Source organism: Phlebotomus papatasi, chromosome 1 (assembly GCF_024763615.1).
Source record: "Phlebotomus papatasi isolate M1 chromosome 1, Ppap_2.1, whole genome shotgun sequence".
Lineage (NCBI taxonomy): Eukaryota > Metazoa > Arthropoda > Insecta > Diptera > Psychodidae > Phlebotomus > Phlebotomus papatasi.
In genome coordinates this window covers 88,114,304-88,126,422 of record NC_077222.1, presented here as the reverse complement: position 1 = coordinate 88,126,422, position 12,119 = coordinate 88,114,304, and the positions used below count along the sequence as shown (strand labels likewise).

The 12,119-nt window shown below is 34.8% G+C and overlaps 2 protein-coding genes across 9 annotated transcripts in view; one reads left to right on the top strand and one right to left on the bottom strand.

Annotated features, from left to right (window-relative positions):
• Positions 1 to 2,710, top strand: part of LOC129797963 (protein sprint) — a 179,183-nt gene extending 176,473 nt beyond the window's left edge. For all 8 annotated transcript variants that reach the window (XM_055840864.1, XM_055840866.1, XM_055840865.1 and 5 more), the window contains one exon: positions 1,388 to 2,710. In XM_055840864.1, coding sequence (XP_055696839.1) covers positions 1,388 to 1,524 — 137 coding nt within the window. In that variant the 3' untranslated portion in view covers positions 1,525 to 2,710. The remainder of the gene's footprint in view (positions 1 to 1,387) is intronic.
• Positions 2,711 to 8,137: 5,427 nt separating this feature from the next.
• LOC129797961 (WD repeat-containing protein 46) lies at positions 8,138 to 10,161 on the bottom strand. The gene is made up of 2 exons (XM_055840858.1): positions 10,048 to 10,161; positions 8,138 to 9,971 (listed from the first exon to the last, which is right to left on the bottom strand). The coding sequence occupies exons 1-2, from the start codon at positions 10,048 to 10,050 to the stop codon at positions 8,178 to 8,180; spliced, it is 1,797 nt and encodes a 598-aa protein (XP_055696833.1). The 5' UTR covers positions 10,051 to 10,161; the 3' UTR covers positions 8,138 to 8,177.
• Positions 10,162 to 12,119: the final 1,958 nt, after the last annotated feature.

Genomic DNA, 12,119 nt, shown 5'->3' with positions numbered 1-12,119 from the left:
ATATAAACTTCGAATTGACCGAATTTTATCGAATATTAAACCAAAAAAGAACATGGTTTTCAAAGCGAAGTGTGAGGGGGAAGATAGGGGACAAAGTGAAACATTTCTATAGATAATGTTTTAGAGGGGGTCAACGACGACCAGAATTCGATATCTCTTACCGTTTGTGCTCCAAGCCGATGATAAATAGAAAAAAACGCGATTAAATAACGGCTCTCTCTCTCAGTCCGAACAGTAAAATAAAAAAAAAGTTATTTATTTATTTTGATGGACCGGGTTTTAGAATCATTTTATGCATTATTCAGCTTACAATGTGTATGAGAAATATGTCGCTTTAATAAACACTCCAACTATTTGAATACTTATCAATTCAACGACTCTTCTCAATTCTTCCGGTGTTCGTCAGAAAAGTGTTCCTCTTTCAAATTAAAATAATCCGATTTTTCTCCAAAGCTTTCGACCCTGGGTGTAGGTCTCTTTCATTGGGTCAATTTAGAAACTTTTAAATATTTAAAAAAACGTCTGTCGTCTGATTACGCATCGCCACATTCGCTCTAAATTCCCAGGTGCATTCAATATTTAAATAGTTTTTAACTCTTTGATATTTCTTGGTACTGTACGAGTTGGTCTCTCACTGAGAGATCCAACTGGGTCAGAGATCAAACTCGCAAAGTGGCGATATGTAGTTTAAATCAAACGTTAGACGTTTTTTTTTTCAAATTTCTAATAGTTTCTAAATTGATTCACTGAGGAACACCCATACCAAGGATCGAAAGCTTTGGAGAAAAACTTGATTCTTTTAATTTGAAAGAGGAATATTTTTTCTAACAAACACCGAAAAAATTGAGGAGAGCATAAAGTTTCCGTCAGAGTTAAGAAGAAAAACGAATTCACGACAGTATAATCGGTGAGCAAACCGTCCAAGAGCCGAACTCTCTTACCAATTGCATCACGACCCTCCAAAAAATAAGAATAATTAAAATAGTAATCATTCTTAAATTTTCCAAAAATAAATATTTTAATAAGGTTCCTGAAATTTTTAATTTTATAACCGTATTAAAACGGTTTTAGCGAAAAACTTATTTTTCAAAAAACTTTATTAGTAATTTTTACTGTTCGTAAATTCCACGATTTTTCAATAATTTTCTAACAAATTTTAGAAAACGTATTAATATGTTGTGAGAATTTAAAAATAAAAAGGGTTTTTAAAACAAAATCATAAAACGAATGCTCTTACTTCGAGTTGACAATTTAGGCGACTCTTGATAAGAAAATTTGCGTACTTTTTTAGACTTAAAACTAAAAACTTTTAAATTAAAAACTGTTAAAATTTATTTATTTGTTTGAAAAGAATTCTTTTCAAATATCGTTTCATTTCGTCCAACAGAAACTCTCTTGATGGACTCCGAGTGTCCTCAGGATGCCAGATTAGCAGCTCGCGGAAAGCACTGGATGCTGGCCTACAAACGCATCGATGCCAAAATAGCCTGGCCCACAACAGCAGCCTCAACTTCCGGCTCATAAAGCTGCAGAATTTGAAGAAAAAGTTCAGCGGATTGATCTTCATTCTCCCAAGAAGCAGTATTCTTCGTATATTAATTACGCAATTTCCTTGGCAAATTTGGGAGGATGTGTAAATTTTTTTTCTAATTTTTCATAAAAAACAAAGGAACTATACCGCAAATTTTTAGTCTTTTGTAGTGTTTAAGAAAACTCTTTGCATTAATCTCAGAATAGCCAACAAGTATAATTGACCTCTTCGCTGTATTTCAATACTTTTTATACATTCTGACTAAATAATATTCGTACCTCTTCTCTTTGTGTGAAAGATGAAAGGAGATTTATTATAAAAAATTGCAAATTTTTCGTAAAATCTTCTTTGTATGAATTTTCTTGCCATGCAGAAGAAAAAGAAATGCCGCAAAAGAAACGAAAGAATTAATGCTGTGATTAATTTGTTGCTCGGTTTGTCATCAAGTTTTTTTTAGTAGATTTTTTTTGTAACAATCACTTGTGTTTATTTTTAACTTTTTTTTTCAAAGATTACTAATTTCTAAATAATATTCCACTGATATAAGTAACAATTCTAAAAGAATTGTCAAAGAAAACATTTGTATATTTTGATGGAAATTATAACTATACAAAATTCTCTCTATATAAATTCATAAAATACAGAAAAAATAAAACAGAAATGACCAATTTTTGTGTAAAATTAAAAAAAAAAAATAAAATAAAAGTGTATTTTGCATAAAATATTTACTCAAAAATATAAAAAATTCCAGGTAAAAAAAAAGAACTAACAATATCGTTTTGTCTCTATATTTTGCGAAAATAATTCTTTTTCCTAACACACATTTAACGATTCAATGCAATGACTCGAAAAGTTGAAAATCTTTCAAAATCCTTGACTTTTCTTTCTGAATTTTCAGGTAAAAATTCATTGAAATACTTCATAAATCTACCTACATATAAGTCTCTAAATTTCTCGAAGACTAGTTTAAAAATAAAATACCACCCCGCTCTCAAGAACTTTTGAAGGATTTTCAGCTTTAGCGACGAAAAAGAAAAACCTATTTATGAAAAAGTATCAATATATGAAAAATTCTAATAATATTTTACTACACGACACAAGATGAATAACCTTTATATAGAAATTTCATCATTTTGATAAATTGAGATAAATTAAAACTAATACTGAGTCTCAAGTAAATTTTGCGTTTTACTTTCAAAGCTTTCAATTTTCAAAGTCGTCAAAGGAAAGATGTTTGATGGTGCAGGTAAGTGAAGAAATTCATATTTTATGACCCCATAATTATCACACAGAAGGATTAGCTTAAACCTTTTTAACAGCTTATTTAATTGAGTGCAATAAAATGAATTCAAAAATGAACATTTTGTGCAAGGAACAAAATTTAGGAGGTTTAATGATCATATTTCAAAGTAAAAGTTTAGTTACGGATAAACCAAGGGGTAGATAAATGTACCGTTCAAGTTCACTTCAGTGTCTCCTCGTCTATCTTTGTAAAAATTAAATCGAGCAGCCAATCATTTACAAAAATCGTACCAATTTGTCAATCTGGCGATCTTCGCGTATGTGTCGATCAGCTGATCTTTGCAAAAAAGATTTGTATCGATATGTCGATCTTTCCCCACCTACATTGTCGAAGGGCCCAAATAAACTCAGGCTGATCCTTGAAAATATTTAGCCTGTAAAATGATGGAAGATCGGGTAACCAATCCCAGTGGGAAGTCACGAACCTGAAGCTAACGAGTAGGGGCATTCTGTAACAGTATGACAATGTCATATGACAAATTTAAAATGTTTATTTTGTGAATTCGGAAGAATTAATTGATTAAAAATTCTATTCATATCAGTAACTGAAAGCTTCATACAGCTGCTTAATGGTCATTAAATGCTCACTGGACTTCAGTGTTGTCCTACTCCAGAATTTACTATGAAAATTTGTCATATGACGTTGTCATACTGCTGCAGAATTCCCCGCTTTCCACCATTTTGAATTCTCCCCTGTTTTGTTTTCTCAATAGCTCCGCGCCGCTATAGCATAGATCGGGCTCAAATTTTATATGTTTATTTTATATGTATAATAATAATAATAATAATAATGCTGGCAAAACATTCCATGAAGGAGCAAGGCCTTCCGCAAGGGGATTTCTAGACATGCATTATTATTTTTTCTTGTACGGAATGAGATTGTCAGTCCCATGCCCATGGAATCAAATGCAGTGAAGCTTACTGGATATAATTCGAACCTCTTTAACCGAATTCGAACCCGGGACACTTGCATCATAGAGCGAGTGCTCTACCACTTGACCCATTGAGTGCCCAATTTTTTATGTATATATATGTTTATTTTATATGTATATGTTATAGCTGGACCTGGGAACTTTCGATCAGTACCAAACTTAAGATCCCCTGATCCCCTTGATCCGAACTATAAGGGACCAGAAACATTCTTAAAATGGCCATAACTCCGGTATTATTATAAACAAATTTTTCAATTTCCTAAGCTACATAACTCAAAAACTCCATTTTGCATCGGGCTCAAATTTTAGTATTTGTATCCGCATATTATACCTGTTAAACAAAATAATTAGTTTGCGGTCATTAATGGGTTATAAGCCAATAAGACCTTATAGGTAAGGTGGGATAAAAAAAATAAAATAATACAAGTAATTCAATAACCCCTCACCCGAGCTATAAAGGCCAAAGTTCAAGAATTTACCGGCCTCTATCTCCGGTTATAATTAACATTTTTACCTAAATTTTGTTTTTTGGTTTCTTCTCGACGAGCACTTTCATATGAAAGTCCAAAAAATCACCAGTCGAAAAACTTATTTTCATATTAAATAAACTCAATTATCTCGACTCTTGCTCAACCGATTTTGATGATTATTTCGGCATAATTGTAGAGAACATTTACATCTATATTTTGTCCAAACATAATTTTTTTGCGCAGAAAAAAAATTTCTCACAATAACGCTGCGAAAGTACACAATTGCTTATATGACGGCTTTTACTAGACGTTGTTAAAATAAAGGTTTAAAAGAAAATTCTTACAAGATGCAATCATTCTTTTGATTATTGTTGTAGTTCGTCACATGGACAAAATATCCGCTGTGGTCAAAAACGTGTCCCAAAACAAAAATGGAATTATCTCGGTTACCGAGCAATCGATAAAATTAAGTTTTGGGGAAAAATTATACAGGAGAGGTCTATATTCCACTGTCATTTTTCTGTCAGTTCATTTACATCCTAAATATTTTGATTTACATAAAAAGTTTGCAATTTTTCAGTAATTGGATTCTAAATTGCTGTAGAAATAATCTCTAATCTTTAGTTCCAAATCGATTTTGCATGTAATCCTAGCATAAACGGATGCATAAACTCCATTAACCCTTTAAGGACGATTGGAACACCGGTGTCCCATAAAGAAAATACTTTTTCCTGACTACCTAAAGTTATTTTTTGCTTAAGTTTGTACGTTATTGCAAAGTAAAAGGTTGAATGAATCTAGGATTTTTTTGCAAGCCTCCATCAGGTATTTACTATATAGTAAATATTTAAATTTAAAAATGACGAATTTTTTAATTCTCATATTGAAAAATTATTTTAATTATATTTTATACTTCCAAATTTTGTTAAGCAAAACCGTTTTGGAAAAAGAAACTACAGTACTCATACATAATATTTTTCATTAGTTTGAAAATTTAATTCATTGGCATAGTCAGAAAAATTACTTAAACTTTTAGGCTATTTTGCCCCTATCGCTCGTAGAGGTAAAAAATGCATCGAATCAGACTTTGTTGGGTTTTCCAAAATCAGACATAAGACGTTTCATTGATTTTGTTTATTAGTTATTTTTTTATTGTTGATTTTCGATCCGTAAAAAGTGTCTCGTCGTTAAAGGGTTAAAAATAACATAATGCTTCTCTTAAAATAAGAGATATATTTTAAGTTTGGGCAAATTGAAACGATTTAATTGACTCCTAAACTAGAATTAATAAATTTATTAATGGTTAAGAAATATTAAAATGCCAAGAAAATTAAATATATATATATGAATTATCTTGGTGAGCTTTTAAATTAAGTGATTTGTGAACAATTTTATACATGCACCAAATTCCAAAATGATTAATCCATATACGCTGAAAGCTTTTATTAAATTTTTAATTATTAAAAATAAAGCACCAAGCAGGGGCCCATCGAGCCTAATAAAAAGTGAAGCTATTTTTCATTTTTCATTGTAAAAATTTTGCAGCTATTGCACCGCGACTTAAACAAATTTTCTCGTAGTTCTTGTATTTTTTCGGCGAACATTATGAAATATGTTTTTTTAGACAGCCTTTAATGCACGATTTTGAAATATATCAGACTGATAAGTCAATTCTCTTTAGGAAAAAACTTGCCAATAGTTTTCAGTGCATCTATGCAAAAACGTATGGAAAAATGAAATGTCGAGAGGCCCCAGCACTAAGCGAAATTTGCACCCCAAAACTAATTTAAATAAAGTGTTGGTAAGTAAAATTATTAAATTTGATAATTAAAAAATTCAATTTTGGTTTGAAAAGGATTCATAATTTCTTAATTTTCATATTGCCCATATTTCACTACTTACCATTTTTCATTTTACTGCTTGAACTCCGCGCTCAGCGTCGTAACGCTGTTTGTCCGAAGCAATCCCAAAAAACCATGTTTTTTGGGATTGCTGGAAAACTCGTCATGCGATTTTTTTTTCATTTTTGAATATGTTTTAGATTTAGAGATTACCCAGGCGGACAATTGACTATATACGAAAATACCATTGAATCATTCCTAATAACGGGTTTTTAAGGTCAACGGTTAAAAAAGGCTCTAGAGAGCGCATTTATCAGACGAATGGGGTCATGTTTGGTTTTGTTAGAAGGGTCTTAAAATTTCTGACAAAACTAAACCGGTTCCCAAAGGTTTTGAACCAATAATGAACCGGTTCAAAACCGATAACCTTTTTTTCATACAACATTCAATTATATTAGTACTTATAGTTATTTTGGTCAATGTTTTGAGTGATTTATAAACTCTTTCGAATCGGTTGTGAACCGGTAATAAACCGATAAGTAATATTTTGTCTGAAAATCAATTTTATTACTCTTAAAATTATTTTGTGGGATCTTTCGAGTGATTTACAAATCAGCTTAAATCGGCTGTGAACCGGAATCAGAAAAAGTGATTTTTTATTACCCCCGATTTTTGATCTTCTAGTCCTTAACTCTTTCGCGTCCCACTTTTATTCAGTAGATGAATTCATGCAAAATTGAGTTTTTCCTAATGCTTTATGATCAAATATAATAGTTCAGAGAAGAAAAAAATTTTCCATTGCGTGAAAACTCGGAAAAACCCCGGGTCATATATGACCCTGTTGTCCTCAAGGGAAGTGTATTTACCATTTTCAAAATCTATATCACGGGCTTTTTAAGAGTTTTTTTTGCTTGAAGTTACTAATTTGGCCAAAACCATGGCAAACTGGATTGTCTTGATGAACACTGTACTCCTGGTGTTCAAGGAATCTTCCTGGTAATCCCTTGAACAGTCACTGTCACAATATTTTGAGTGGTATTTGGCAAAAATAAACTTATCCACATATTTATTCACACACAATACAATTGCACAATCTGAGACGCTTGCAGAATACTTTAAAATATTGCAAAATATGTTATAATTCGTCAGATATAAGAAGAAATGTCCAGGAGCAAGATGTCCCACCTGCATTTCACAAAGAAAAACAATGTCCCAACTACATTTCGCTGCAGGTTTGGGACGAAAACACTGTTACCCTTGGGGACTATAGGGTCATATATGACCCGGAAAATTCTACACGCTTTTTTGGAAAATTGAGAGTAATTTATTATATCAAAATATGCAATATACAATCTTTGGATATTCTATTTTGTATTTCTAAAGAACTTTTTGCTAAAAAAAATAAATGAATATAAAAAATTTTGAAAAAGAAGTCATTTCACAAAGTTCGAAATTCGTGATTTTTGATCTCAAATATTTTCTTTTCCTGAATATCTAGAGTCTTGAGAAAATTAGCCAAGAATCTTACATCCTTATATTATGATGTCGTGCACAAACCGATAGATTTCAATTAATGTAAATAGTCAAAAGAAATTGTTTTTTCCCCGGGTCATATATGACCCTAATGACGCGAAAGAGTTAAATGGTTAAATAAAATGAATCAAGTGGTGAAAAAATGCTTAATAAGAGATCAACGAATTAAGAGCTCTAGGCAATTATTGCAGAACACTCTGGGCTCCACACTGGGAAAAAAAGAGGCTGCGATAAACTTTTTTCGACATAACTTTAACACTTTCTGGGTGTAAAAATATATCAACATTTTTTTAATGTTAATTTTACACCTTTTTAAGGGTAAAATTAACATGAAAAGGGTAAATTTAACCCCTAATACACCTAAAATGGGTAATATTTACACCGTTTTCGGATCAATACTACAGGATAAAATTAACATTTCCGGAATGTTATTTTGACTTTTTTCGGATTTCTCTCAGTGTAGGCATCCCAAACCCCTGCTCTAGTCACTCTAAGCTAGAGCACTCTCTTAAAATAAAAGTCCAATCATTTTTTTTTCAATAAAAACTTTTATTAATTTTTTCATTGTTTACTGTCCACTTTTCTGCTTCTTCTTCGGCCTAAATCTATCCAGCACATTTTTCTTCGTGTCCAGTGGGATAAAGTCCTGCCCAGCTTCATCCTTCTCCAAATGTTCACTCTGAATCGCCTTCTGAACTTCCTGAACCTCCTTCCTGAAGTCTCTCCGCTTTGCCTCCCTCACAATTTGCTTGTTTTTGGCCCTCTGTGCCGATCCTCCCTTGCCCTTTGCCTTCTTCCTGGGCTCAAAGTCAAACTTGGGCACTTTCGACAGCATCAGGCTGCGTTTGGCTTCGAAGCGTTCCTTGAGCGTGGGAACGTCAACTTCTGCCACTTTGTTGGGCTCCAGGCCAATAAGTTCCATTGGGATCTTCTCCAGGAGCGCATGGACTTCGTGTTCTCGGCGCTGTGAGAGGCTCATGAAGGGATTTGCTTCCCTGGCATCGAAATTGGGCTCTCCGGCGCCTGGGACGAGGAGGGAGGTGAATCCGGAGGAGGAGGATACGCCCAGGACGTCCTCGAAGGGACAGAATTGCATGCCGGAAATGTGACTGGAAATCCGTTGCCGGAGGTAGGGAGTTTTAGAGGAGAGTGCCGAGGGTTTTCTGTAGATCTCAACGACATTGCCCATGGCAAATGCCATGAGATTCCGCTGGGAGATTGCGAGTTCTTGGACAGCTGTGCGTGTTTTATAGATATTCAGGGGCCCGGAAAGTTGCCGAATATCCCAGACTTTGACAGTTTTATCGAGTCCGGAAGTGAAAAGCTGCTCCCCGGTGGAATCTGTGGCTATTGCTGAGATTGGGGAGGGATGACAGAGGATTTTGGCTACTGATTGGGGCTGGGAAGGTGCCCACATGCTCACTACGCCCTTTGAGCCGCCCAGGCACAGCAGGGCATTATAGGGATTCTGACAAACTGCCCGAATTTTTCCGCAATTCGAATGGAAGTTCGCCACAATTTCCCCAATTGACACATCCAGCCACGAAAGGTACCCAATGTCCGACACCGTGGCCAGGAGGAAGTGATACGGAAGGAATTCCATTCGATTGACCCGATAAAGTTGCTTAACTACGTGCAATTCTGTCCCTTTCTTATCATAGAAATGCACCCATTGCTTCTGTGCCACGGCATACATCGTCTCCAGATGCAGCCACGACACATCCACAATCTCCTCCATCACATTTGTCTCACAGTGTAACTGCTTCCGGACCCAATCCATCGCTGCAATGTGCCCTTTCCGGCCCCCAAGTAACAAATGCCGCCCGTTTTTCGTGTATTTCATCCGATATCCCCCAAAATCCAACTTCAATTCGAAAGATTTTGTGGCAGCTGTGATGTCCACATTAGCCACAATCTCTCCCTGGGTGTACTCTGCCGTCTCCTCCCCCTCATCGGGCTCTATAAAGCCCTCATTTTCCTTCAACAGAATCTCCGTCCGCGCCGCTTGTTCAGCAGCAAATTCATAAACCACTTCCTTCCTCTTCAATTTGGCCTGGTGGAATGACGTCTGAACACCCTTGGCATCAGCCCCCGAGCCCCTGGAGTGCCTCTCAACGGCCTCCTTGTCTATAGGAGCCGGCCCAGGATACTTCCTGACAAACTTCCGCCGCACTTTCTGCCCTTTTTGACCAAATTTACCCCCAGAGAATTTCCCCCCTCGCTTAAACTTACCAAAGGGTATCTCCCGATTCACCACAACTATGTTTTCCTGCCCATCCTGAACATTTTTCTCAATCTTTGGGGTCTTCTTCCGAGGCTTAGAAGGCTCGCCACTTTTGTCAACAAAAAACAACTCCGAATTCTGCAAAAAATATCAAAGTATTCAGTGGAAAAGTTGTTCAGGGATTTACACCAGGAAACTGAAAAGCTGTTCTTACCATTTTCTCAAGGATTTACTAAGGATTTCCAGTGATTTTTAATGAATTTCTTATCAAAACACCTCAAAACAAAAATTTCTTGCACATGGTGAATGACGTTTGAAACATCAACACGAATTTCCCTCAATCTGGCAACCCTGCAGATGTTCGAAAATATCAGATTTTCAATTTTACTGAAAAATTGAATGAAATGAAAGGTAAGAAATGTAATGAAATGAAAATTTATACAAGTCCTATTATTAAAATTTTCAATATTGTAAATTCTCCAGGAACTACCTAATCGTTGAAAAAAGTCTAAATTCTATCGTGATTTTATTTTTTTAATATTCAACCAAGACCAAGGGGTTATTCATATGTAATAGAGAGGCTCGAGTTGCCGGTTCCCTATATATTTGTCCCCTGAGTTCCCCATGAGTTCCCTGAGAAAAGTATGACTGCTAAGGGTCCCTGAAACTTATATGGGTTCCCCGAGTTTCTCGCAAAATTTATTTGTTCCCCGGATTCCATGAAAAAATTATATGAGTACCCCGGGTTCCGAGAAAAATGTGCACAGTAAAAAAATTTACAACCATCACGGTTGGTAATTTTTGCACGAGCATTATGGTTGTGAGGTTTGTGTATTGGCAATGTTGGGTAATGTCAATTTTATAAAATGGCTTCCTGTCTATAATTTTGATTGCAGAGCAATTTTGTTTGGTTTATGTGTATTATTTGTGAAAAGTCTCTGTATCAAACTAAGAAAAAAAGGAACAAAAAACGAAAAAAAAATACGAAGAGCGGGTCTGAGACTTGAACCCATAACCTTTGCGTTGATGGTCTCGCGTTTTCCGGATGCACCACGAACTTGCTTACTTCTCTTAAGCAAATGGCCAAGAGTTGCATCGTCCATTTTTTCTAATTTACGTTATGTTTTTTCTTTTTGTTATTACAGAATTATTCCTCATTTTTTTACGATTGAGGCATATTTTAAGAATCCAATGAATGATTCTAGAAGACAATTAGACAGTTAGAAAAGCGAAAAATTACTAAAATCTTAGAAAAATTGCAATAGTATACAATGAAATTTTGACAGTTCTCACACAAATTTTCCATACACAAATTTCATTACACAAACATAATTTTACTAATATTATGCTAGTATCGTACTACAAATATGATAGTAATTTTACTGAAATCTTTATCAATGAAAACGGCCCATAAAATAAAAAAAGAAGAACAAACATTAAGAAAAACAAGCATTCTTAAAATTCTTAAACAAGCTGTGCAAGCCATATTATTTAAAGTGACAGTAAAACTCTTTATTTGATAATATGATGAACGACTTGTTAATATGAAAATGTTTTAAATATTGGAGTAGTTTTGCTACTAATAATAATACTTTGAGATATAGATGTTACTGTGTTTAAAATAACTATAAAAATCACCAATTACTTAGGTGGCTTTACATCTCTTTGAAGAACTAGAACTCTTGCACTACTCTCCACCAATATCCTCGATCCAAAGTGGCCACCTTCCAACGTCGCAAAATGCCTAACTGTTTAAGGACCTTGCTCACTACCTCTCAGTAATCTAAAAATCGAGGTCGTTCACTCAAACCCACTCGCTCCGATCTCGCATTACGTAGCTTCCAAGACACTTTGTCGTATGGCATTCGGTGCACATTCCCGAGCTGGTTCAATTGTTTCACCAGATAGAGACAGCAATGTGGAGCAATAGAATTGTTCCAGCTTGTGGCTCATCCTATTACGAAATTCACCCGTCGAAACTTATCACTAGCTCCAAATACTCGTCAGAGAATTCACCTCTCAAAGATCAATAGCTGTTGTGCATAGCGACTCATATATTCCAATTTTTGATATGCGCCGTAAATTACATGCCAATTGCATTTTACTTACTTTTCGGCGGACAAGCACGGATATTTTGTATGGATTTCGTGATTCCCCTTCTGGTATAAACAGATTGGACTATTATCGAACTTTCCTTTTGTATCAGTTTTTTTCTTATGAGTTTTCAGGCTTTTCAACTGATAATTATTAATTTTACTGAACGTGGTTTATTGATTCTAGGATTTA